Consider the following 22,465-nt stretch of genomic DNA (forward strand, 5'->3'; position numbering starts at 1 on the left):
TTGCTTCTGTTTGATACATACTGCTAATGAATTTGCAAAGCTGCCAATCTCTGAGAATTTCTAAATACATTTTTCTCTCTTAGGTTGTAAAGAACACATCTTAGAAGATGCAAAACCTGAATCTATCAATGACACTACGGACTTAGCCCTACCACCCGAAATGCCGATTTTGATTGATTTCCATGCTCTGAAAGACATCCTTGGGCCCCCAATGTATGAAATGGAGGTGATCATTCTCATTTCCTTTGTTGATACCCACCAGTTTATTCTGATAGTTGCTTCATGGATTGGGAGAGAGGTAGAACCGGGTGGTTTGGGAGGCTGAATTTTGTCCACAGATTGGAAACTTATTTTCTCTATGGTAGTGAATTTTAGTGCTTTATGTGATAATAAGGCTTTTTTAGAGAGCCAGGGACCTTGTCCATATGCTCTTCTGGAAACTCGATCTGAGCTCATTCTCTGCCCTCTAGTTCCATTTTATGAACAGTGTCTGACTTTCCTCCTTAGAAATTCTATATTCCTATTAATTCCTAATTAAGGATTTTTTTGTGTGTGCTATCAAAGGCTTGGGAGACAAAGGTAGGCAAACAGACTAGTACAGAATATCTGAAAACATGAGCCTAGCGTTAGCTTCAGACCCAGATGGTATCTTTGTCCAGACCCAGATGGTATCTTTCAAATATCTGTCATTTCATTGTTAATAAGTTTTAAGTTTCTTTTAGGTCAGAGCCACGAGCCCTATTTCCATCTTTCTTCCTAACTGTCCCTCACAGCGGAGTGTCCAGTCAGAAAGGCCTGAGCCCTAAGACTGAGTTGAGGCAGCTGGATGGAGAGGTATTGAATCTATGCCTACTGAGGGATTTTAATACATTTCAGAGGATTCTTATGTGAGCTTAATTTATGGGTCAGTTACTAGAAAAGAATTTTATTATACTACTGAACATAGCATCTTTCTTCAGAAGCTTTACCATCACCTCCTCCTTTCAGTTTAAGGAAAAACAAGATTTTCAGGAGAATAAATCTGATAAATTATGCAGAAGATAATCTCTTCATCTGATTTTTAAAATCACGAGTAGATAAGGTTTTCCTCAAGTCTTAAAACTGAGGAAAGGAAAAATAGTCCCCAAACCCATCTTGTTTATCTGTTTAAACTCTGAGCTGCATTAAAGCTAATGAGCCTCTCTGTAAAACTCTGTTACAAGAATAGAAATTTGTACTCTCAACAGTAAATCTGGTCTTGAACAGTTGAATCAGAGGCAAATTGGGTATTTGAATTCTTCAGTTATCATGGATTTAAATTTTGAAATGTTTTAAGAAATGGAGCAAAACTTTCTTTGGTGGAGAAAGTGAACAAAACCTGCTTTTCTGTTCTGAGAGAATGCAGTTGCCTTGAGAGTAAAGATGCAAACAGGTTCTGACTCCTGCATTTCCAGTGGGCTTTTTTCTCTAAGCTTTCTGGAACAGTACGTTCCAGCAGTCCTTTGGGAATTTAAACTAGAGCAACAGATAAAAACAAAATATCAATATGTGTTTCTGTTGCATATACCCTTCTCTCCTGGCCATTTCTGCTATTAGGTTTGGAAGCATTGTTGACATTCTTGGAGCTTTGACCAAAAAAAAGAGGAAAAGAACAGAAATGAGAAATGTCACAAATACTGTTCAGCAGCTCTAGAGAAACTCATTTTATTTCCCCTTGGGCATCTGAGCACTTTCACCAACATGAATCTGAAAGGTAGAGTCCAGTGGCCATTTTGCCTTTATAAATAGCATCTTAGAATGGTAGGTCTGGTACTTGGGAGTTTGGGACATTTCGTTCATCTTTTCCACACTTGAGAGACTTCACCCTGTAGCCTGGGGTTTCTGTCTGCTTCTAGTGGTCTGATGACCTTCAGCTCCAAACTTCTTAATCAGCCTTGCCTGAGCTTTTGCATCTCCAAGATTAAGATTTATGGAACATCTCTTTGTTGTCCCTGAGGGCCATGACTGTGCTGGGAGTCTTCCATTTTACACCAGGGAAGAAGTCTGAAGAGATCAAATGAGATTAAATCCATAAGGTACAAATGGCAAAGTCAGTATTCAGACTCCGACCAGCTGATGGCAAGTCTAGTATTCTTTCTGCTCTTCTTCAATACTGTGTCAGACCAAGCTAATTCCTGCCCTTCTCTGCTAAAAGAGAATGGCTTGAAGTATGGCAGTTCCAAAAAAAAACGCCATCTGCTCTACGTCAGATTTTTGTTTATATTCTTACCAAATGTAGTGCTGTGTTTTGGAATGGGAGAGGTTGGGATGGGTTTCTTGGCTACTTTTTGTGTATATCTGTTAGGTATCAGGCACCACAGAAGACCCTCTCACAAGTAAGACATCTTTGAATCCTCAGTTATGGCCTCTTTCCAAGGACAGATGAGGAAACAGGCTTAGAGTGTTTAGATAACTTGCAAGAAGACACATCTTTTGCCAGAACTGAGATTTGGTTCAGGCCTGACTCCAGAGGTGTGATCTGTCTCTCACGTGAGAGAGATGGAGCACCAGCACCTGGGCAGGCCTTGGTTCTCACAGGGGATTCACAGTGGCCAGTCTTTGTCGCTCTTCATGCACTCCCAGGTAAAAAGTCTGCAGAGACATTACACTAAGAATGTTGGAGTATGTGTAGAGGTGATCCCACAGTGTTATAAGGCACCTTTTTTGGTTTAAATGCCTATGTTCTCCATAAAGATAAAAGTCTAGGGTCTGTCATTTTCTTCTAGAGTTTCATTCGTTCAGTGAATAGTCATTAAGGCGCTGCTGGCAAATACGGTAGTGAACAGGCAGGATTCAGTCTCTCCTTTCATGATACTTTCATAGCAAAAATGAACAGGTTAACACATAATTCCAGGGTGAGGGTGGTGCTGTAAGGAAGGCACACAGGCAGGACTGACGTCAGGGCCACTGCTCCAGCACCATTGGAGGCTCATTTTATAGGTAGACTCGGGCTTGCTGGTGGATGATGGACAGGGAACAAAGGAAACAGTCATCAGGTGGGAGCAACAGGATCTTCGGATGGTGGTGCCATCTACTGAGGCGGGAAAGACAGGCATGGAGGGCAAGGGCTGGTGCTCCGTTGTGAACATGTTAAGTGTGAAATGTCCGAGGCACAGGAAAGGCGACGTGTGGACATGCAGGCCTGTCCCTCAGAGGAGAGGTCTAAGGTGGAGGTATAAATTAAAGAACTGTCAGAAAAGAGAGGATATTTAAAGTCCCAGAAATGTTGAGGTCACCAGAGGGAAAAGTGTACCTAGAAAAAAGCAAGTAGCCTCGGGGCAGGCCCTAAAGATGCCAACAGTTAGGGTCATGGAGAAGAAGAGGAGCCCTGGGGGGAAAGAAAAGTTCGGAAGTAACAGGCAGGTAAGAGGGAAATAGGTTTTATGCTGCCATGAAAACAAAGGAGCATGGCAAACAAACAAACCCTCATGAAGGAGGGGACATCCAAATGTGTTTGCTGTTTGTGTATTAGCTTTGACATGGAAGTCCATGACCTCGAAAGAGGCGGTCCACAGGGAGTGGTGGGCATGGTCGATTTGGGAGTGTGTTGGACAAAGAGTGGGAGGTGACAGGAAAGTGGATTAGTGTGTGGGCAACTCTTTTCAGAAGCTGTGAATGATTGCAGAGAAATGAGGTGGCTCAAAGGGAGTGTGGAGGCCACAAGAAGAATGTTTCCAAACGGAGCCCTGTTTGCTGATAACAGCGATCCCGTAGAGAGAGTAGGATGGATGTTGCTAGAGGGTTAGCAGGTACAGAGTCTTTGGGAAGGTGAGCTGGGGGTGGGACCGAGAGTGAAGGGCAGGAAATGGCATGTGTGTGATGAGGATCCCTTTGTGGGGGTAATGAGGAAAGGGGCACAAATAGTGAGTCCCTCACAAGAAAATGGTTATAATGTTGGAACACAGGTTCATTTGTCACACAAGGAGAGAACTGAAGCTAGGACAGAGCAAGTGTATGATGTGAAGGTGGCAGAAGCAATGGTCTCGAGGACAAGCGAACTAGAAGGAGAAGAAAACGATCAGGGATGGCAGGGTTAAAATTCAGATTTCAGAGGTGGTGTGGTATCTGTTAGTGATAAGGGCCCAGAGGAGAGTGGCTGAGTTACAGTGAGGAAACCGTTGTTGGAACTGGGGAGGTGTTCAGAGAACACAGAATCCAGGAAGCAGAAGAGCATCAGCTGTTTTCTGAGGACACCGTAGGTGATAGCCAGAGGTGGATGCTAGCACGACATAGATGATGGCAGGATGCGGGGTGGTGAGGAAGGAGAATAGTGTTTGAAAGCAGAAAATGGGGAGAAGGGAATGAATGTGGGAAAGCCAGCTGCAGTAAACAGGGGTTTAGGAGAAGGAAGGAGGAAGAAGGTCTGAGAGGAGCAGGGAGGCCTGTCCCTCACCTGGTGATGAGCCCAGCCTCCCCGAGTGTGATGTGTTCATCTGACACAGGGGGTAATTGTATGTATGTGTTTGGGTGGATTTTAGAATTTGGTGAGGTAATGTATATAAAACACCCACATAGTGCCTGGTACATGCTAAAAAAACAATGCTAGTTCCTGCAACCACTGCACTCTGTAAAAACTAACAGGACCATCCCCAATCACCAAAAAAACACATATATTTTAAAAAGAAGGTTGTTTTTACTGTTTTTGTAGTCCTGATTTTATACCTGCAATTAATAGTCTTATACCGCCCCTAACTACTTACTCTCATCAAAGAGAATCTGCAAAAATATGTTACTACCAAAGGTGTGACCAACCTAAGAAACGAACAGTGAGGGAGAAAGTAAGATGGCACATTTTAACTAACAGTTAACATTCCTTTAGAATTCCCTACACAGGTGGGAAAATGAGTTCTGGGAACTTAGTCTAGATTTCAAACTTAGGGACAGTATCATAGTCACCTTTTCCAATACAAGGAAATTTCCTAGAGAAACAAGTTCAATTAAACGCACTTTTAAAAAGGAAAGGAAAGATCTCCCTGCACTGGAAGAAAAGGTGCGAAGGAGCAGGCATGGGTGCAGGTGTCGGCAGCAGCCTAGGCGGCCTGCATGCCATTGTGCTGACACGGGGCACGCTACTTTAGAGTCCTTCCTCAGAAGCACGGGCTGGGCCACATCGAGGTACAGAATCAAATCACAGCTATTTAATCTTATTTAATATGGTCAGTTAGGAGATTGCCATTAATAACAGCTCAGTTGTAATTACTCTTACTGGTTACATGAATACCCTAGGGACGGGACAGGGAATGAGAATCCTACAATTTTCATTTGCACCCCAGTGAAAGCAGGAGAGGCCTCCACATCACTGGGTACATATCCTACCTGGCCAGTCTTGCAGTTGACTAAATATCTCTGGGGGGTGACAGTCTTAAACTCTCAGATTGTAAATGTAGTGACACAGAAGAACAGGTAAGCTCTAGTCTTTATGGTAAATTTAATTTTCAGCCTCAGAAAACTAGTCATCTGTGCCTTAAGTGTCTACGTTCTGTCCATCCTGCTAGTCCTGAGATTGTGTTAGATATCTGAATATTACTGACTCTGTTCATATTTTGTATTAAAGCCTCAGTATTGGCTTCCTGCAGTGGTGTACAAAAAGTCCGTATCTGAAGGTCATTTAAAAAATAATATTAAAGGAAAGAAGATAGACATGCAGATTTTTTAAAACATCTTGAATAGAATGCATCCAAAGGTGAATTCCAGGAGATTCCATCAGCTTATCTTTCAAACAGACAAAATCAGGTGCTAGAAATGGGCAGAGTGTAAACACTAATGAAATGCCCAAAAGAATCGCGGTGGTAAATTACTTCTCGGTTCCACAACATTTAAACATGCTGTTTACTACAGCACCAATGCTGCACACGCGGCCTGGCCCAGCGCCCACCACGGATGGGTTATGCCGAGAAAAGGCTATACTGACGGGCTCTGAAAGCAGCCAGCTCTCTGCAGTGTGGCATCAGGCCAGACGGGGGCTATTTAACATGGCTTTGAGAGCGGACAGTCATGGACCCCAGCCACTCTCCAAAGCAAACGGGATCTGACCTTCCCTTTTGTAAACGCAACGGAAACCAATTTACAAGGAGAAAAATCAAATATTCATGAACTGCAGGCTTAGGATCTCAATACAAAGACTTTAAAGAAGTTGGCAGATGGGTAGCTGCTGCGGTGACGGCCCTGCGGGAGCAGAAACGCTCTCTGAGTTCTGAGAGAAACCAGTCGACAGTGTGTCACTGCTTAACCATCCTGCACGTGGACCACCACCCTCTGGGGGCTCGGGTTGTGCATTCAGTGTGGTACTGAGTTTGCCCCTGGAAAGGAGGCCCCTGGAATTATCCAGTCGTTGACACCTGTTGGCCTCTCTGTTATGATAGCTTCCTGGCCTTCTCTGCCCAGCAAACTCTTACTCATATTTTAAGACTCTGCTCAGCCTCTTCCATAACCTTGTCCCAGCTCCCAGACAGGGATTCCTGCCTCTTCAAGGCTCTGTAGATGAAAGCACTCGCTAGGTCTTCTGTCATCCTCTCTCGGTGCTGGAGTAGAATTGTGCCTTCATCTAATGTCCTCAAGTAGTCTGTCAGTTCTAAGAGGTATTCACTTTGATATCCTGCCCCTTCAGTCTGTAATGGAGCCTAGCTCAGGATGCTCTGTAAAGCACTGTTGAATGAATGTAAAACTCTTGATCCCTCTCATGAGGCTGCAGTAGTAAATAAGGTAATAAAGCTGTGAGCGTTTATCTGGGCTTGGAACAGTCACAAAGAATTGTACATATTTACTGTTTCAATCAATTATCACTCTTTCTGGTTAATCAAGGGGGATTAACAGTGGGAAATTGGCCATGATTAGTACTCAAGTGCTCCTTAAACACTCCTGTCCATTGAGCTGTTAAGAATGCAACCATTCATTAGGTTTTTCATTAAATATTTTCAACACTTCTTCAATCTGCATATTTAGATGATTGATTTACATGATTGCACAATTATTACAGAAGAAATTGATCATTTTTGTTGAACACGATGTAGTTAACAGATCAGGATAATGGAAGCACAAAAATATACAGGTGGGAAATTGAATGACAGAAGTGGACTTGAGATGCTCGTGTTCCACTTTGACATCTGGGGGGGGGGGAAGCATTCTCCACTTCAAGCAGAGGCTCGTCTTGGCTAATATAACTGATGATTCCACAGACTACTAATGGAGTTAGAAAGTAATAGAAAAGTACTGATAAACATAGTTTTGAAATTATTGTGTCAAATCACTTTTTTTTTTTAATGTTTGTTTTTGAGGGAGAGAGAGAGAGAGCGTGAATGGGGGAGAGGCAGAGGGAGAGGGAGACACAGAACTCGAAGCAGGCTCCAGGCTCCAAGCTGCCAGCACAGAGCCCAGTGCGGGGCCCAAACTCAAGCCAGATTGTTAACCTGAGCCTAAGTTGGATGCTTAACCGACTGAGCCACCCAGGCGCCCCCATATCAATTCACTTTTTAAGGAGTGCTGTGAAATACAAATTATTGGGGTGCCTGGGTGGCTCAGTTGGTTAAGCGTCTGACTTCGGTTCAGGTCATGACTTCACGGTTGGAGCCCCATGTAGGGTTCTTTGCTGACAGCTCAGAGCCTGGGGCCTGCTTTGGATTCTGTGTCTCCTTCTCCCTCTGCTTCCCCTGCTCTCGCGCATGTGCTCTCTCGCTCTCTCTCTGTCTCAAAAATAAACATTTAAAAAATGTTCTTAATTAAAAAAATGAAAACAAATTGTTGTGTAAGAAGGGGTTAATAAAAGGAGCAGAAAAGGAGCACGTGTCTTACATTCACATTTACTTGCACTCCCATCATCTCTGAGGGAAAAATAGAAACCTGATGCTTGATTGTTACAGTTTCAGAACACATGCCCTCAAAAAGTGTGACTCCAGGTGCTCCTGCCTGGTTCAGTTGGTAGAGCATGCAATTTTTGATCTCGGGGTTGTTCGAGCCCGGTGTTGGGTGTAAAGAGTACTTAAAAAATAAAATCTTAAAAAAAAAAAAAAAAAGTATGATTCCAAGTCTAAGAATTAAAGATTCTTTACCTCTTCGATAACTGCTATTAGCTTTAAATCACAGAGGTGCTAGGTTTGCTGGTAATCAAGCCCGTCAGTTCTCCCGCCTGTGTTTTGTTAAGTCACAGATTTGTCATTTTCCCATCTTCAGGTTAACATGAGAACACTTACCATCAAGTCAGAATACAGTGCTTGTGGGCCTGTGTGATTCTGGTTTGGCCTTCTGTACTTACCTGCCCCCCATGCTTTCAATTAGCAATGCATCAGTTCCTCAACCCCAAGTACCAGGCCTCCCAGCAGATGGAGAATATTGGAAAACTGGCTTGGTTTCTCAAAGTGACATAGTAATCAACAAGCACCTTACTCCTGACCCTTTGGGGACATTTTTGGTATTATTCTGACAAATGAGTTTTGAGGATTGAGCTGTAAGAAAGGGATGGTTCTTGTTATGGCTAACAGAATTCTGCCAGATGGCTTTTTCTGTTAAATTAACACATGATTCAGTGCACTGAGGATAATTCTCTAGGATAAGTTCACTCTGCTCTAGAAAAGAGCCATGTGGTAAGACAGGAACCATGGGCAAATTCCCACCCAAGGTAGATTTCATGAAGGTATAGAGAAGTGGTTTGTATTAGAAAGAAAGCAAGCCTTGTGAACACTTTTCTAAATAGTTGCTTCTACATTTTTCTTAAATAGCACTGATCTTGGGGCGCGTGGGTGGCTCAGTCAGTTAAGCGTCCACCTTCAGCTCAGGTCATGATCTCCTGGTTTGTGGGTTTGAGTCCCACATCGGGCTCTGTGCTGACAGCTCGGAGCCTGGAGCCTGCTTCAGATTCTGTGTCTCCCTCTCTCTCTTCCCCTCCCCTGCTCGTGCTCTGTCTCAGTCTCTCAAAAATAAACAAACGTTAAACTTTTTTTAAATAACACTGATCTTTTGCATATTGATCTTTTGTCTTTCTCCTCAAGTAAATCTAGAACAGGTTTACACAAATGCAAAGCGGAGAGAAGTGAAACCCAGTACACAGTATCGGCTCAACTAATACTATAGTTTGGACTTCCAAATCTCTCTAACTTATCAAATATGAAGTTAATTAGAATTAAATTTGTAAATATGAAACAAACTTTTAAAATAATGCTATACGGCTTACCACTAAATATAAGTGCCCAATAGCTTTCGTGAATGCCTCACATGATTTTGAAGTATTCTAAAGTCAAGATTTTCACCATCTAAGCCCCTTGGAAAAGGAATAAGATCATCAACCCAGCCCTTTAACCAGAAACTCAGATCATTGATCCTGCTGCTCTCAGTGAGGATGTTCCCTCTGGTGGAAGAATTTCATATCTGCATTAGCAGTGGGTTGACATGTGCCCCGTTCCTGATACGGATAACTTCTGTAGTATAAGAAATGTGGAGGCTCAGAGGGTGATTGTGTTTCAGCTGTACTGTTAGGTTTTATGTGCTTTCATAACTTGGATGAACTGTTTGGCTTCATCACCTGGCTCGTGGTTTCGGGCAAGTGGACACGTTCGGTTTACAGTGGCAGTGAGGGCACACAGTAGGCCTCTAAGCGCATGCAAAAGGATCTGGGGCATCATGAAGTAATATTTTATAGTGTTTCTGCAGCAGTAACAGAGAAAGGAAAGTGGCAGAGAAGATCTAAGGGTTTTAATATCTACCTTCACACTCGTCTTCTGGAGCTAATGGTTCTTAAACGTATATTTGAGAAAGGGCTTCTGCTTTCTGAAACAAATGAAGGTAGGTTCTGGAGTATTTATAAATATGTAGCCTAATAAAAATATTCATAGATAAAACAGTTGGGTTTGTTCCTTCAAAATTAGGGCAGGAACTAGATGTGGCTCTTAAAGTTATTCAACATATTCTAAGGTAAAATTGTTTCTGATAAATGCCAAACAGGAAGTTTAGTTTTTCTTCTGGCGGAAAGCCACACATCCTAAGTGGTGACTTCAAATCATGTGAAGTAATAAGTACTTTGAGTTGAAGCTTTGAGTTCAGTTTAAACTGAAGAAGTAGGCTCTGGTAACGTGATTAGCCAGCCGGGAAGTAATGGCTGTTGTTGACTGAACTGATCATTTTTCTCCTTTCTCTCAAGGTGTCTGAGCGGTTGAGTCAACCAGGAGTGGCAATAGGTTTGGCCTGGACCCCCTTAGGTGGGGAAATCATGTTTGTGGAGGCAAGCCGAATGGATGGCGAAGGTCAGCTGACTCTGACTGGCCAGCTAGGGGATGTCATGAAGGAGTCTGCCCATCTCGCGATTAGCTGGCTCCGCAGCAATGCGAAGAAATACCATCTGACCAATGGTGAGTGGCCTAGCCCCGGCAGAGGTACAGCCGTAGCAAGGAAGAGCCGTTGGATCGTGATTCGGGAGGCATCTCACAGTTCTGTGGCAAGGATTAAGATGAGCTTTAAATTAACAGTTACACCTCCAGTAAAGTATAAACCTTTGCTTAAACACCCTTAGAAAATTCTAGTTCCCATTTTAGGACTATCTGGCTAGTGCCTAAACTAGGAACTAATTCCAAGGGTTTGTTTTCAGCTCCACTCAGAGTAGAATGAAATTCTTCTTCCAGACCCCCACTCTGATTATATGCCCATATATGCCCAGTATGCCCATTAATATTTTGAGGGATTCATTTAACCACAACAGTCATTTTTATCTTTTTTATTTTTTAAGAGGGAAAAAAAACAGGTTTAATTTTTCTACATTAAAATCCTTATTTCCTTTTTTAAGCTTCTGGAAGTTTTGATCTTCTTGACAACACAGACATCCATCTGCACTTCCCAGCTGGTGCTGTCACAAAAGATGGACCATCTGCTGGAGTTACCATAGTAACTTGTCTCGCCTCACTTTTTAGTGGGCGGCTGGTGCGTTCGGATGTAGCCATGACTGGAGAAATCACATTGCGGGGTCTCGTTCTTCCAGTAAGTCTTAAGAAAGTGATTTATATGGTTTTCAATTTTTTTAATTTTAAGTTTAAATTCATAGTAGTTTGCCTTCTTCCTAAAAATACCTTCGTTTAAGAAAACACGAAGTTTTTATACTTTGTAACTAGCTCCTATTTTTCAATATTGATGAAATAAAAGAAAAACTGACAATTTTCCCCATATTTTCCCTTCTAAGAAAGAAGACTCGTGAGGGGAAAAAAAGTATCAGTCTGGTCATCGGTGATGTCAGCCACTGAGGTGAAGAATTGAGACTGTTGTAGTTAGCAAATTGTTAACTAGATAGCTTTTGTGTAAAACAGGATAGCAGCTATTTTTAAACTTTAAGCGAATTTTTCAACCTTTTAAGTTCCTGTGAGACCTCCTGTAGATAATTTAGATTACTGTAGTTGATAGATTTATAGAAAAATAAGTATAAAATGGAAACTATAACAAAGACTAGCCCTGTCTAATGGCTAAATTCTCAAAATATCTTTATATATATGGAGCTTTGGGGCTCCCCGCCATACCCTAAACTACTTCTAAAAAAACACATAAAATGCAGAGAACTTGAGTGAACATTTAGGGTTCTAAGTCATTAATTACCAGTGCCAGTCTATAACAGAATTTGGGCAGGTTCATAGCACAATGAGGAAAGAAACTTATGTTCTTTATTCTGAGAGCACCTTTATTTTATAAAGTAATGGTGAAAGTAGATCATAATCACCAATTAAGATCACCAAAACTGGGGCACCTGGGTGGCTCAGTCAGTTAAGCATCTGATTTGATTTCAGCTTAGGTCATGATCTCTTGAGCCCCACATCAGGTTCTGCAATGACAACTCCGAGCCTGCTTGGGATTCTCCCTCTCCCTTTCCCTGCCCCTCCCCTTCTTACATGCACCCTCTGTCTCTCACACTCTCTCAAAATAAACTTAAATCAGTTTTTAAAATTCAACCAGGAATTCAACCATATTCTAAACCCTATTCTTATGATACATTAGTAGGTCTACTCAAAAAGAATGTCTGATCCCTTACCCAGGAATTAACTGCATTCCAAGAGACAGTAACGGTGGTTAATAGTGGTTAATACTAGCTGTGCTAGTAATAGGAAATGTAAATACTTTACAGACCATGAACTCTTCAACCTCCTAGTTCAAGATGGTAGACTAAGCAGAGTGAAGGCAATACAAGCACTCAGAAATGAGCGGGGAGTCAGCAGCTGAGTTCAGCCACCTTCTGGAAGAAAGTATCCTGGCTGATGAAACAATTGGAGATAGAGACAGTCTTCCCAGCAGGAATCTGGGAAAAGCAAAGGCTCATAACCAGAAAGCACAGACCAGGAGAGCAGGAAAGAAATGGGAAACAAAATGAGGGGATTCATAGAAATCTCCATAGAATAAGTGGTTCTTCCACTTGCACTCAACCAGGTCCAGGCTTTCCCAAGCCCCACAGGGAAAGTTTGAGTAAGCCTCCAGTTTTAAACCTGTCCCATGAGACAGAAGAAAAGCAGCAGCATTTAAGAGAAAGACTTGCTAACGCTGGCAAAGACGATTCAAGAACAGAGAATAAGACAGAACTTGGATTTAAAACTGTTTTAGAAATAAAGAACTGTTCAGAAAAAAATAATAGAAAAAGCAGGCAGATCCAACATTGAGCTATCAGGCATTCTAGTAGACAGAAAATGGAATTGAATGTTTCCTAGAATTGAAGGTTATCTTCAGATTGAAAGGGTCCACACCAGCTGGGAGAAGGAGGTCGTCCCCAAAGCCTTTCAGGTAACCAAGGAGAAAGTTCTGTCATCATTCTCCTCAGTGACACCAGATGTATGGTCCCTTCAAAATTCTGATGGAAAATGACTTGAAGTCCAGTCTCGTATACACCTTCAATAAAATGTGAAAGTAAAATGGTTATTTTCATACATGCAAGGAGTCTGTTTGTCTTAGATTCTTTGTGAAGAAGGTACTTGGAAAGTGTACGTCAGCAGCATACCGAAGAGCCTAGAAAGAGGAGGATAGCTGTGCAGGAGGGCCTGGAGCAGCCAGTGTCAGTGCAGGTGGTTGGAGGGCTCTGAGAGCTGTCTCCAGGGCTTATGTGTTCTGGGTGGTATGACTGAGAGCTGCATTTGGAGTCTATTGCTGTATAACACACCACCCAAAACAATGGTGTTTGTTATTCTTACGGTTTCTGTGGGTCAGGAATTCAGGAGAGGCTTAGCTGAGCTCTTCTGCTTCCGGATCCCATCATACAGTCAAGACAGCAACCCAGTCACAGTCATCTTAAGGTTGACTGGGGCTGGGGATCTGCTGCTTCCAACATGGTTCACTCACATGACTAGCAGATTGGTCCTGGTTGGCAGGAAGCCCCAGTTCCTCACCTTAGGGCTTCTCTGGGGGGCTATTGGGTGATCTCAAACATGGCAGCTGGCTACCTCCAGGGCAAGAGATCCAAGAGAGACAGATCTAGCAGCAGCAGCAACTCTCATTTTCTATGGGTTAACTTTGAAAGTCATACAGCATCACTTCCCCCACATTCCATTTATGAGTCACTCAGCCTGACCTACATTCAGGGGGAGGGGAATTAGACTCCACCTTTTATGAAGGGACCATTGTGGACATACTTTAAAACCACCTAAGTGCCTAGATCATTTGGGATAGATTTTCTTCATCAAGTGGCACAAAGGTTATGGCTTTAAACCTGTACAGAAGGAGAGATCCTGGCACCCAACTAAGCTCTATAGAAATGGTATTTGTGGTCAAGATAATGTAATGCTTTTTCAGAATGAACCTATAGATAAGATTTTGATTACAGAATGGAATATAAATATTAACCTTGACAGTGCAAAAAGGGATCATGGACATAAAAGGTGCTCATTACTGAAAATTTGGAATTTTCCCCCATTAAAAGGACTGAACACGAAATGTAAAACAATTTACTGTTTATTAACCTTTTTAATGGCTTTCCTAGCTCATGCTGTAACAAAATGGAAGATGATTTAGACGTTTTAAAATAGCTGTGAAAAAAAGTTGGGTCAGGGATCTTTTCACAGCCGGAGGATGTCCAGAAATCTGAGTAACTTTCTTCTCTCCTCCTAGGTGGGTGGGATTAAAGACAAAGTGCTGGCGGCACACAGAGCAGGATTGAAGCAAGTCATTATTCCTCAGAGGAACGAAAAAGACCTTGAAGAAATCCCGGGCAATGTACGACAGGATTTAAGTTTTGTTACAGCAAGCTGCCTGGATGAAGTTCTTAATGCAGCTTTTGATGGTGGCTTTATTGTCAAGACCAGACCTGGTCTCTTAAATAGCAAACTGTAGGCCCAAATCCCGACTTTTCAGAATTGCAAGTTATGAAGTGCCAAAGGGCACAGAAAAGGTTTTTGTTCATACCAGTAGAGGTAGGCTAAGTGTCCCTAATCTTTGAACATGATCACGACAGTAACCTCACTCAAATGGCTGGTGTTGATTATAGAAATGTTAATTGAATAAACGGATTGATAAAAATTGAATTCTTGTCTTCAGTGGAATCATTACTGCCCCTGGAGAGGTACAGAGCATCAGTTCTCGGTGTGATGCCTGAACGGGAGCATCTGTACTGAGAACTTGATAGCAATGTAAGTTCTCAAGGCCCACCAGCAGACCTGAATCAAACTCTGGGTGGTGAAGGCCCAGAAATCTGCTTTGGGAAGCCCTGCAGGGGATTCTGATGCACAGTCAACATCAGGAACCATTGGTATAGACCTTAGCAGAGTCACCGGGAGACATTATCAAATCCCAAAAACAACATAGAAGGGGTACTGGGCAAAGATGAAAATATCACCATTAGTCTTTGTGGAAACTATTCAAGGAGGTGAAGCTGTGGTGAGGTCTACACACCCTGGTACTGGTGCCACTAATGCTGAAGGAAGGGGCAGTCAGAAAGTGATCGTTTACACCAGGCTGGTGGCTCATGTTAGTACACATCATGTTAAAAACAAGTCCGGTTCCCAGAGAGAGGCAGCCATCCACCCTGGGAGGGTCCCCAAACTTGGTATCCTGACTCTTGTCACTTCCCGTCTGTTCCCGGTCTGCTGTGCCAGTTCCCAGATCCAGTACTTTCCATGGTCCCTTCTCCTGTGACTTAATCCGGGCTCTGGAGAAGGAAGTCGGGCTCTTCCAATTACTTAGCTTTTCCTTACCTGTAAAATGCAAGCAATAGTACTGAAGTCCGTGTTCCCGTGAAGATTGAGGAGAATGCAAGGTTCAAACAATGCTGACGTTCACAGTCCTGTGTTAACAGAATGCTGGAACACATGTAGATACTGGGGAATGCCTCAGAAGAGCATGGGGTCTGCAAATTACCTAAATACCTGCCAGTAATGTGTTCTGGAATCCCACATCCAGATCTAGGGTTCTTTATGGCTGGTGCGAGAGCAAGCATCAGGGCATTTAAAAACATTTCACGGACTATCCTCTCACTGTTAGGACTTCACACTTCTCAGCCATCTTTACGGGGGAGGAAAATACAATGTTCATTGTCAGCAACCAGAGGGAGCTGATCCATACCCAGATCGCTCTGACTCATTACACCCAGAAGTAGCAAAAGAACACAAAGTGGGACTTAACCCATGTTCTTCCTTAAGAGTCCTGAACACGCAGCTTTGTACGCATCTGAGCAGCAGTAGGGCATCCCCACGCCCCCTGCTTCGGCACGCACCTTTCTAAAGAGCCAATGGCAAAAACCCAGGTGTGTAGGACATTATTCAACAGTATGACCTCTGTTTCTCTGGGATTGGTTCTGGTTTCTCATTTCATTCACTTGTTTTTATGGTGACGAATATACCATTTTAGCCAGTTTTAAGTGTGTAATTCAGGGAAATTATATTCACAATGGTGTGTAACCATCACCACTATCTATATCCAGAGCTTTTTCAGTATATGTGCTGCCGAAGCGAGCACTATCCAGAGCTTTTTCATGATCCTAAACTCTACCCTCTGAACCATGACTCCCGTCTTCCAGCCACCCCCTTTTCTCCATGAATTTGCCAATTATGTAACCTTTCGTATGTGACCTACTTCACTTAGTGTGTTGTCAGGGTTCATCCATGCTGACCACATGCATCAGAGTTTCATTTCTTCAAATAACATGACACTGTGTGCACGAGCCCCATCTTACCCATTCATCTGTTGAAACTTTGGGTTGTTTCCACCTCTTGGCTATTGTGAAGAGTTCTGCTAATAATGAGTGTACGACTAGCCATGTCCTCTGCTGGCCAATTCTTTGGGGTATATGCCCAGTAGTAGACTTGCTGTTCTTAGGAGGAGTCCATGCTTAACTGTGAAGAGCCACCAAACTGTTCTCCTCCGTAGCTGCACCATCTGCCGTTCCTGCCAGCAATACACACAGATCCCAGTCTCTCCACTCCTGGCCACCACTTTTCCACCTTGGGAACAGCCATCCCCATGGTGTGAGGTAGCATCTCTTGGTTTTGATTTGCATTTCCCTAATGACTAATGATGTTGAGTATTTTTTCCTAGCATTATGTTTAAAGTGTTATCTAAACACCCTTTTTATCACAACCAGCTGGGGAATTTTATTGAAAATGTTGACTCAGAAATTCTAATTCAGTAGGACTAGAGAGGCCTTGGGATGTATTTAACCAGTACTCTGCATGCCTTTTACGTATGAGCTTTTAAAACTCTTCAAGTATGAAAACGAAATAAAGCTTTAGGTGTCTTGGTAATCAAGAAATTCTATATGGTCTACTTAAGGAATACACATTTTTTACTTGATTCTGCCTCTTTTGTTTGAACCTGACCACTAACCATATTATCAGGGGCAGAGGTTTTTAGTGCTTTAGATTACAGTGAAAAATGGCATCTGATCATAAAGTATTTAACAGCAGTTTATAAATCTGTGATTACAAATAAGATCTCCTGGTTATATGAGTGGTATTTAAAGGCTACTTAACCTACCTGAATTTTTTTAGTGTAAGAGAAAGGGCAAAAATGTGTGTGCGTTGAGTGAAACACAAAGATTTCCTTCTTTCCTTCTCTTCCTTGACATCAGTCAAGACTTGCTTTCTGCTCATAGCACAAATTCTCTTCGTAAGAGTGGGATGCAAATGGGTTTCATTTCCAGTGCCATCTCTGGTAGTGGCTGCTTGAAATGCACAGGATTTGGACACCCATCTTTGGACACCGTGCCTAGTGATGTCTACGCCACCAGGAGCTCACTGGACTAGATGCCATCCATGTTGTGGGGTAATCAAGTGCTGAGGGTATAATAGGCGGACTTCGTATTTTCCAGTTAGGAACCACTAAAATGAAGTCAACTTTCCCATAATTAAGTGCAGGAGGACACGATGATTTTTCTATAGCCACTCCCATACATGTAGTTTGCAGAAAGAAATGTGGGCCTTAAAAAACTAATCATTATAATAAAAATCAGCAAAACAAAAAACTGTTCTCCAACAATCAACATATAAAACTGGCCCATGATTCAACCCAACAGAACAAATTCAAGTTTAAGAATGTAAGCGCAAAAGAGGAGCACCTGGGTGGCTCGGTAGGTTGAGTGTCAGACTTCAGCTCAGGTCATGATGTCAGGTTCATGGAGTTCGAGCCCCACATTGGACTCACTGTCAGTGCAGAGCCCACTTTGGAATCCTCTGTCCCCCGGTCTCTCCCAAAAATAAACATTAAAAAATACATGTATGTATAAACGCAAAAGAACAAAGTTTAAGAAGATCACCTATCCCACCCTATACAATTCCCTGAAAGAAAACACCAAGACACCAAATGACAGGGCAGGGCATTAATAGGAGAAAGAACACTCATTATAACAAAGATGATTAAAATCTCAAGTGGACCAAGAAATGGCTATAGATCTCATCATCCCTCTAGACCAAGAATATGAAGATGACTTAAAATATAGTTAAGATTAAGATGTCAACCTTATAGCTGTCAAATTACATTTTGTTTACTATAGTAGACAAAATTTACTATCTTAATTTGCATTAAATAGCAAAACATGAGGTTACAATGAAAGAGAAAATCCTACACACTGCTACTGTGTCCACTGAAACCTCTCCAGAAAGTGATAAAAAAAGTAACAAGACCTTAAAAAAAAGGATCCCAAGGATAGAATCAGGAAACATATAGAAATGTTCACAGGTTATTTATAAATAGCCAGAAAAGATTTACATGGATAAATTGGACAAAGCAGTATCTAACATCAGGAAACTGGATAAAATTATAATTAATCCTCACAAACATTTCCCAAAATGGGTGTCTAAAATTATGCACTGGCTGTGTTATGTGTGAGGGCATGAAGGGGTTATAAACGATCAAAACACACGTAAATACACAAAGGACTAGAAAAATAAAAATGTTCCCAGTCATCTCTGAATGGATGCCTACATCTCTCTCTTGAATGTGCCATTTTCTAACCCCTAAACCCTACACTGAGGACACACTACTTTCATAATCCGAGAAACACTTGAAAATATTTTAAAAACAAAATGATACACTTCCACCAAAGTATTCAATACATCAAATGAGGAGGGAAAACTGCTTTTCTAAAAACACATGCTAACAGGAATAGACCAAGATACACCTTTGTGGTTGACCTTTTACCACAAAAATGGCTATACAAGCAGATGTTACAACCAATTCAAAAAATAATGCTTATGTCAGGGAAGAGACTACACAAATCTCATTTCCTGGAAATGGTTACCAGAAGTAAATTCTGGTATCCAGAATTGGTGGTGGGATAAGAGGGTAGTCCAAATTAATTTTAACTGACTTTCTAAGTTCAGTGCACCTGTAAAAGCCACACAAAATAAAATGATCTTTGGCCATTCAGAAGGCAATTTCAGAATCCTGTCAGGTGCCTCAGGGTAATTAGCAAGTTAAAAATACAGTTCTGGTTAAAGGCATAATAACAGCAGCTAACATTTGCTGGGTACTTATTGTGTGCAAAGCACTGTTCTAGGTTAACTTACTGGTATCACATCTCGCCCTCTGGGGTAGCTACCATAATTAACCCTATCATACACATTAGGAAACTGGGGCCCAAGGTCCCATGGCTGATAAGTACAGTAGAACTAGAACGGCATGTAGGTCCTTGGAAGTCAGCTATAGAGCCCAGGCTCATAACCATTTTGCTATGAAACACTAACTCATCTTTATTGTGTTTCTTTTTCTTAAGGGGGAAAAAGTGATCAGCATTTTAACTAATTACAATTAGTCTCCTAACAGAATTGTGAGAATACAAATGTAAGCGAGAGGGAAGAAAAACAAGACTGTGTAACGGAGGCCATATACTTATTCTTTTGCTTAGAATAATTCTATCACACTTCAAAATGCAGCACACTGTTTTCAGTTATGAAGTACAGAATTGAATGGGAAAACTATTTGGATTTTAATCAAACTTAGAGCTAAAGCAGACACGTTAAGAGTTTTTAATTTGCCAGATATTCTTTTAATGAGAATTATAAAAGACCAAAAACATTTTTTGCAAACTGCCTTTTTTTAAACAAATGATTTGCTTTTGATTACAAATACTGTCTAAGACGATGCCTTCTTTTGCAAAACCAATAAATACAAGAACAAATTTTAAACAAGTGATTTGTCCAAGATACTTGGAAGAAAAAAGCCTGATTTTTTTTCCAGAATTAAAAAAAAAAAAAAAAAAAATCAGTATTCCCTAACCTTTTAAAGAATAAGTTCAAAGATATGACTCAAGTGGAGAAAAAGAGACAGAGACAGAAACCATCTTATAACTGCTTTAAATACCTCCTGATAATTCTGATGTTACCTTTCCTTTCTGGAATTCATATCTTCACAAAAGAGTTGAATTGAAAATATTTCTAATGAACTGATTAATGAGGGAAAGGAAAATACGTACTGAACACATATGTATAAACTTTACCATAAACAATTATGCATATCAAAAAGACACTAACTTTAAAAAGGTACAAAATAAAGTGAGGAAAAACCTGAATTACAGAAAAGAAAGTCAAATTTATTTAATGAAAAACTAGAATTAATAAAAATTAGCAAATACACACAAAAAAATATACACACACAGCAGCACTATGTATTGACTCACAAAGGGAAAAGCAGTGGTCCAAGACCACTCAACATGGCTTGTCGGTTAAAGAAAAACACACACACACACACGCACACGCACACACACGCACACAAACTTGCAGGCACACAAACAAAAACCCGATATTTTTCAACAGTACACTCAATCTACAACACAAATTGAGAATTATTTTACAATGCTTCCTTTCTTAATACAAAAGATGCCCATCTTGGGTGTATATATATATATTTTTCAGTGGTTTACTGTTGACTTATTTTTAAATATATTAGTGTTACTACATGCAACTGTTTCCTGTATTTAACAGCCTTTCCTCTTATTTACCTTCATGTGTCTAGCTTCCACCTACCAAAAGTTTCAGGTTGGCAGGCAGATGGGTGCCTTATTCTCTGTGAAACTGAATGCAATGGTTTTAAACACTGGCCAGAAAATGTTTGATTGCCATTTCAACACATGGAAATAGTTACATTGATGCCTAAATTGCCATTTTCTGCAAAAAGCTGTGCAATGCTGGTGTCAAAGACTAGGCAGTCGCTATTCATAATGGCTGTTGCAATTCCCTCATGAATAGATCGCGGAGTCGCTTCCCAAGTCAATCGCCGCCTATGACCATTTAGCTCAAGTCGATAAGCAAAATTTTCAGCTTGCTTGCGTGTTCCTATCAGCTGTACAATTGCAAAGAACTGCTGGTGACCGTCGTACTTTTCCTGTTTCTCCAGGACTAACATGAAGTGAAAGCCAAAACAGGACTGCATCATCACCCAGTCAACAGCACCTGGAAGATTAATGTCTGTAGCAAGGAAAACTATATCCTCTCCCTGTAGGGTTGTAATGGACTTATGCTGATGCATCAGATGGGGCATTACAGCATCCAAAGAGCCTTGCCATTTACAGGAAGCACCGGGGCACGGACACGAATAAGGCCTAAACTCACAGAGCTCTTCATGGTCTGCTTTTTCTGTGTGTGGCAGAGTTATTTCACATCCAGAAGAGGCATATTTACAAGGGAAAAGTACGGAATTGGCCACTTTCTCCATAGCCAAGTTGCGAATGGATCCCAACGGGCCCCGGCAGGTTGGACAACATGTGAGCTTTGGGCGACAGTTGCTACAAACAAGATGGCCACTCTGACACTGAAGAATGGGTGGTAACACATAGTCAAAGCAGACCGGACACTCAAAAAGACTCGCCAAGTCATTATTGGATGCGGTTGTGCCAGTCAGGGCAGGCACCCTCTGGGACGGCGTACACTTTGAGGTTCCAGTGGGTAATGCTGTTGCAGTCTGGCGGCTCATTTCTGTAACAAAAACCATAAATAAAAATAAAAAGAGGCAGGAGAAAAATAACTACAACTATCATTTGTTTCATAAATAATGTTTACATGCCAGAAATACTTAAGTTTCATGCAAAACGTACTGTGAGCAAAAGGATAAAAGGAACACAGACACCGGATTTAAAAACCATAAATTACACTAATTACACATTTTGATTATCAGGAGTTGTATACCAGACAAAGCTCTTTATCGAAACGTTCCAGAACACATGCAGAATTCCTTTTTTAAGAACTATTAAAAATCTCCTTGGATGGACTAGACGACATGGAATAAATGCTGAAACAGAAACTGGGCCATAAACTACTAAGAAACACCATTTAAGTAGCTTAAGCCCAATCAGATCAGTTTTGACTGGACTTTCTCCTCCCTCTGTCTCTGTGTTCAATTCCCCTGCTCAGTCTATTTCTTTCCCATTCTGAGTCAGCCACCAGCAGCTACAGGGAACTACAAGTGATCCAAAGGGTCACCAGGGCACTAGCTTTGGTTAACACCGCCTAATGGTAAACAGTTACCTGCTTTAGACATAGATTTGGGGAATGGAGGGGGTCTGCTGCCATCCCATTATCCATCTTCCTCTAGTAAGTCTTCCCCTAGAACGTTAACATCAGCTAGGTATTAACCTTATTTCCCACTGATCAGTGCCCCACACCTCAAAAAGTGGGGGGAAGAGAAGAGAAATGGAGGGCCATCTTCAAAAGTTCTAAGTCTGGTACTTAGAGAAAGTACATCTTTCCAGTCTAATTCCATTCCCCAATATGAATCAGATATAGTATGCAAAGGGGAAGAAGAGTCAAAAAAGAAAAAGAAGGTAAATAAAGATAAAAGCACCAGAGAGAGACACAACATTGGGGACAGTATAGTCAACAGATTAAGAATTCCTTGTACCCTACCAGTGTTGTGGAAGCATTTATCAGCACAGCAGTAATTATTCAAGATATAAACGTCGGGGAGCCTGGGTGGCTCAGTCGGTTGAGCTTCCAACTTCGGCTCAGGCCATGATCTCATGGTTCGTGGGTTCGAGTCCTGCATTGGGCTCTGTGCTGACAGCCCAGAGCCTGGAGCCTGCTTT

At 41.7% G+C, this 22,465-nt stretch overlaps 2 protein-coding genes across 8 annotated transcripts in view; one reads left to right on the top strand and one right to left on the bottom strand.

Annotated features, from left to right (window-relative positions):
• Positions 1 to 14,480, top strand: part of LONP2 (lon peptidase 2, peroxisomal) — a 105,317-nt gene extending 90,837 nt beyond the window's left edge. Inside the window, exons 12-16 of one of the 2 annotated variants that reach the window (XM_042919284.1) lie at positions 84 to 226; positions 10,145 to 10,352; positions 10,784 to 10,974; positions 11,174 to 11,235; positions 14,068 to 14,154. In XM_042919284.1, coding sequence (XP_042775218.1) covers positions 84 to 226; positions 10,145 to 10,352; positions 10,784 to 10,974; positions 11,174 to 11,188 — 557 coding nt within the window. In that variant the 3' untranslated portion in view covers positions 11,189 to 11,235; positions 14,068 to 14,154. Of the gene's footprint in view, positions 1 to 83; positions 227 to 10,144; positions 10,353 to 10,783; positions 10,975 to 11,173; positions 11,236 to 14,067 lie in introns of both variants that reach the window. The other variant, XM_042919283.1, reaches the window with a different exon arrangement.
• Positions 14,481 to 19,508: 5,028 nt separating this feature from the next.
• Positions 19,509 to 22,465, bottom strand: part of SIAH1 (siah E3 ubiquitin protein ligase 1) — an 83,362-nt gene continuing 80,405 nt past the window's right edge. For all 6 annotated transcript variants that reach the window (XM_042919289.1, XM_042919286.1, XM_042919288.1 and 3 more), the window contains one exon: positions 19,509 to 21,359. In XM_042919289.1, coding sequence (XP_042775223.1) covers positions 20,509 to 21,357 — 849 coding nt within the window. In that variant the 5' untranslated portion in view covers positions 21,358 to 21,359 and the 3' untranslated portion in view covers positions 19,509 to 20,508. The remainder of the gene's footprint in view (positions 21,360 to 22,465) is intronic.

The sequence above is a fragment of the Panthera leo genome, chromosome E2 (genome assembly GCF_018350215.1).
Source record: "Panthera leo isolate Ple1 chromosome E2, P.leo_Ple1_pat1.1, whole genome shotgun sequence".
Classification (NCBI taxonomy): domain Eukaryota; kingdom Metazoa; phylum Chordata; class Mammalia; order Carnivora; family Felidae; genus Panthera; species Panthera leo.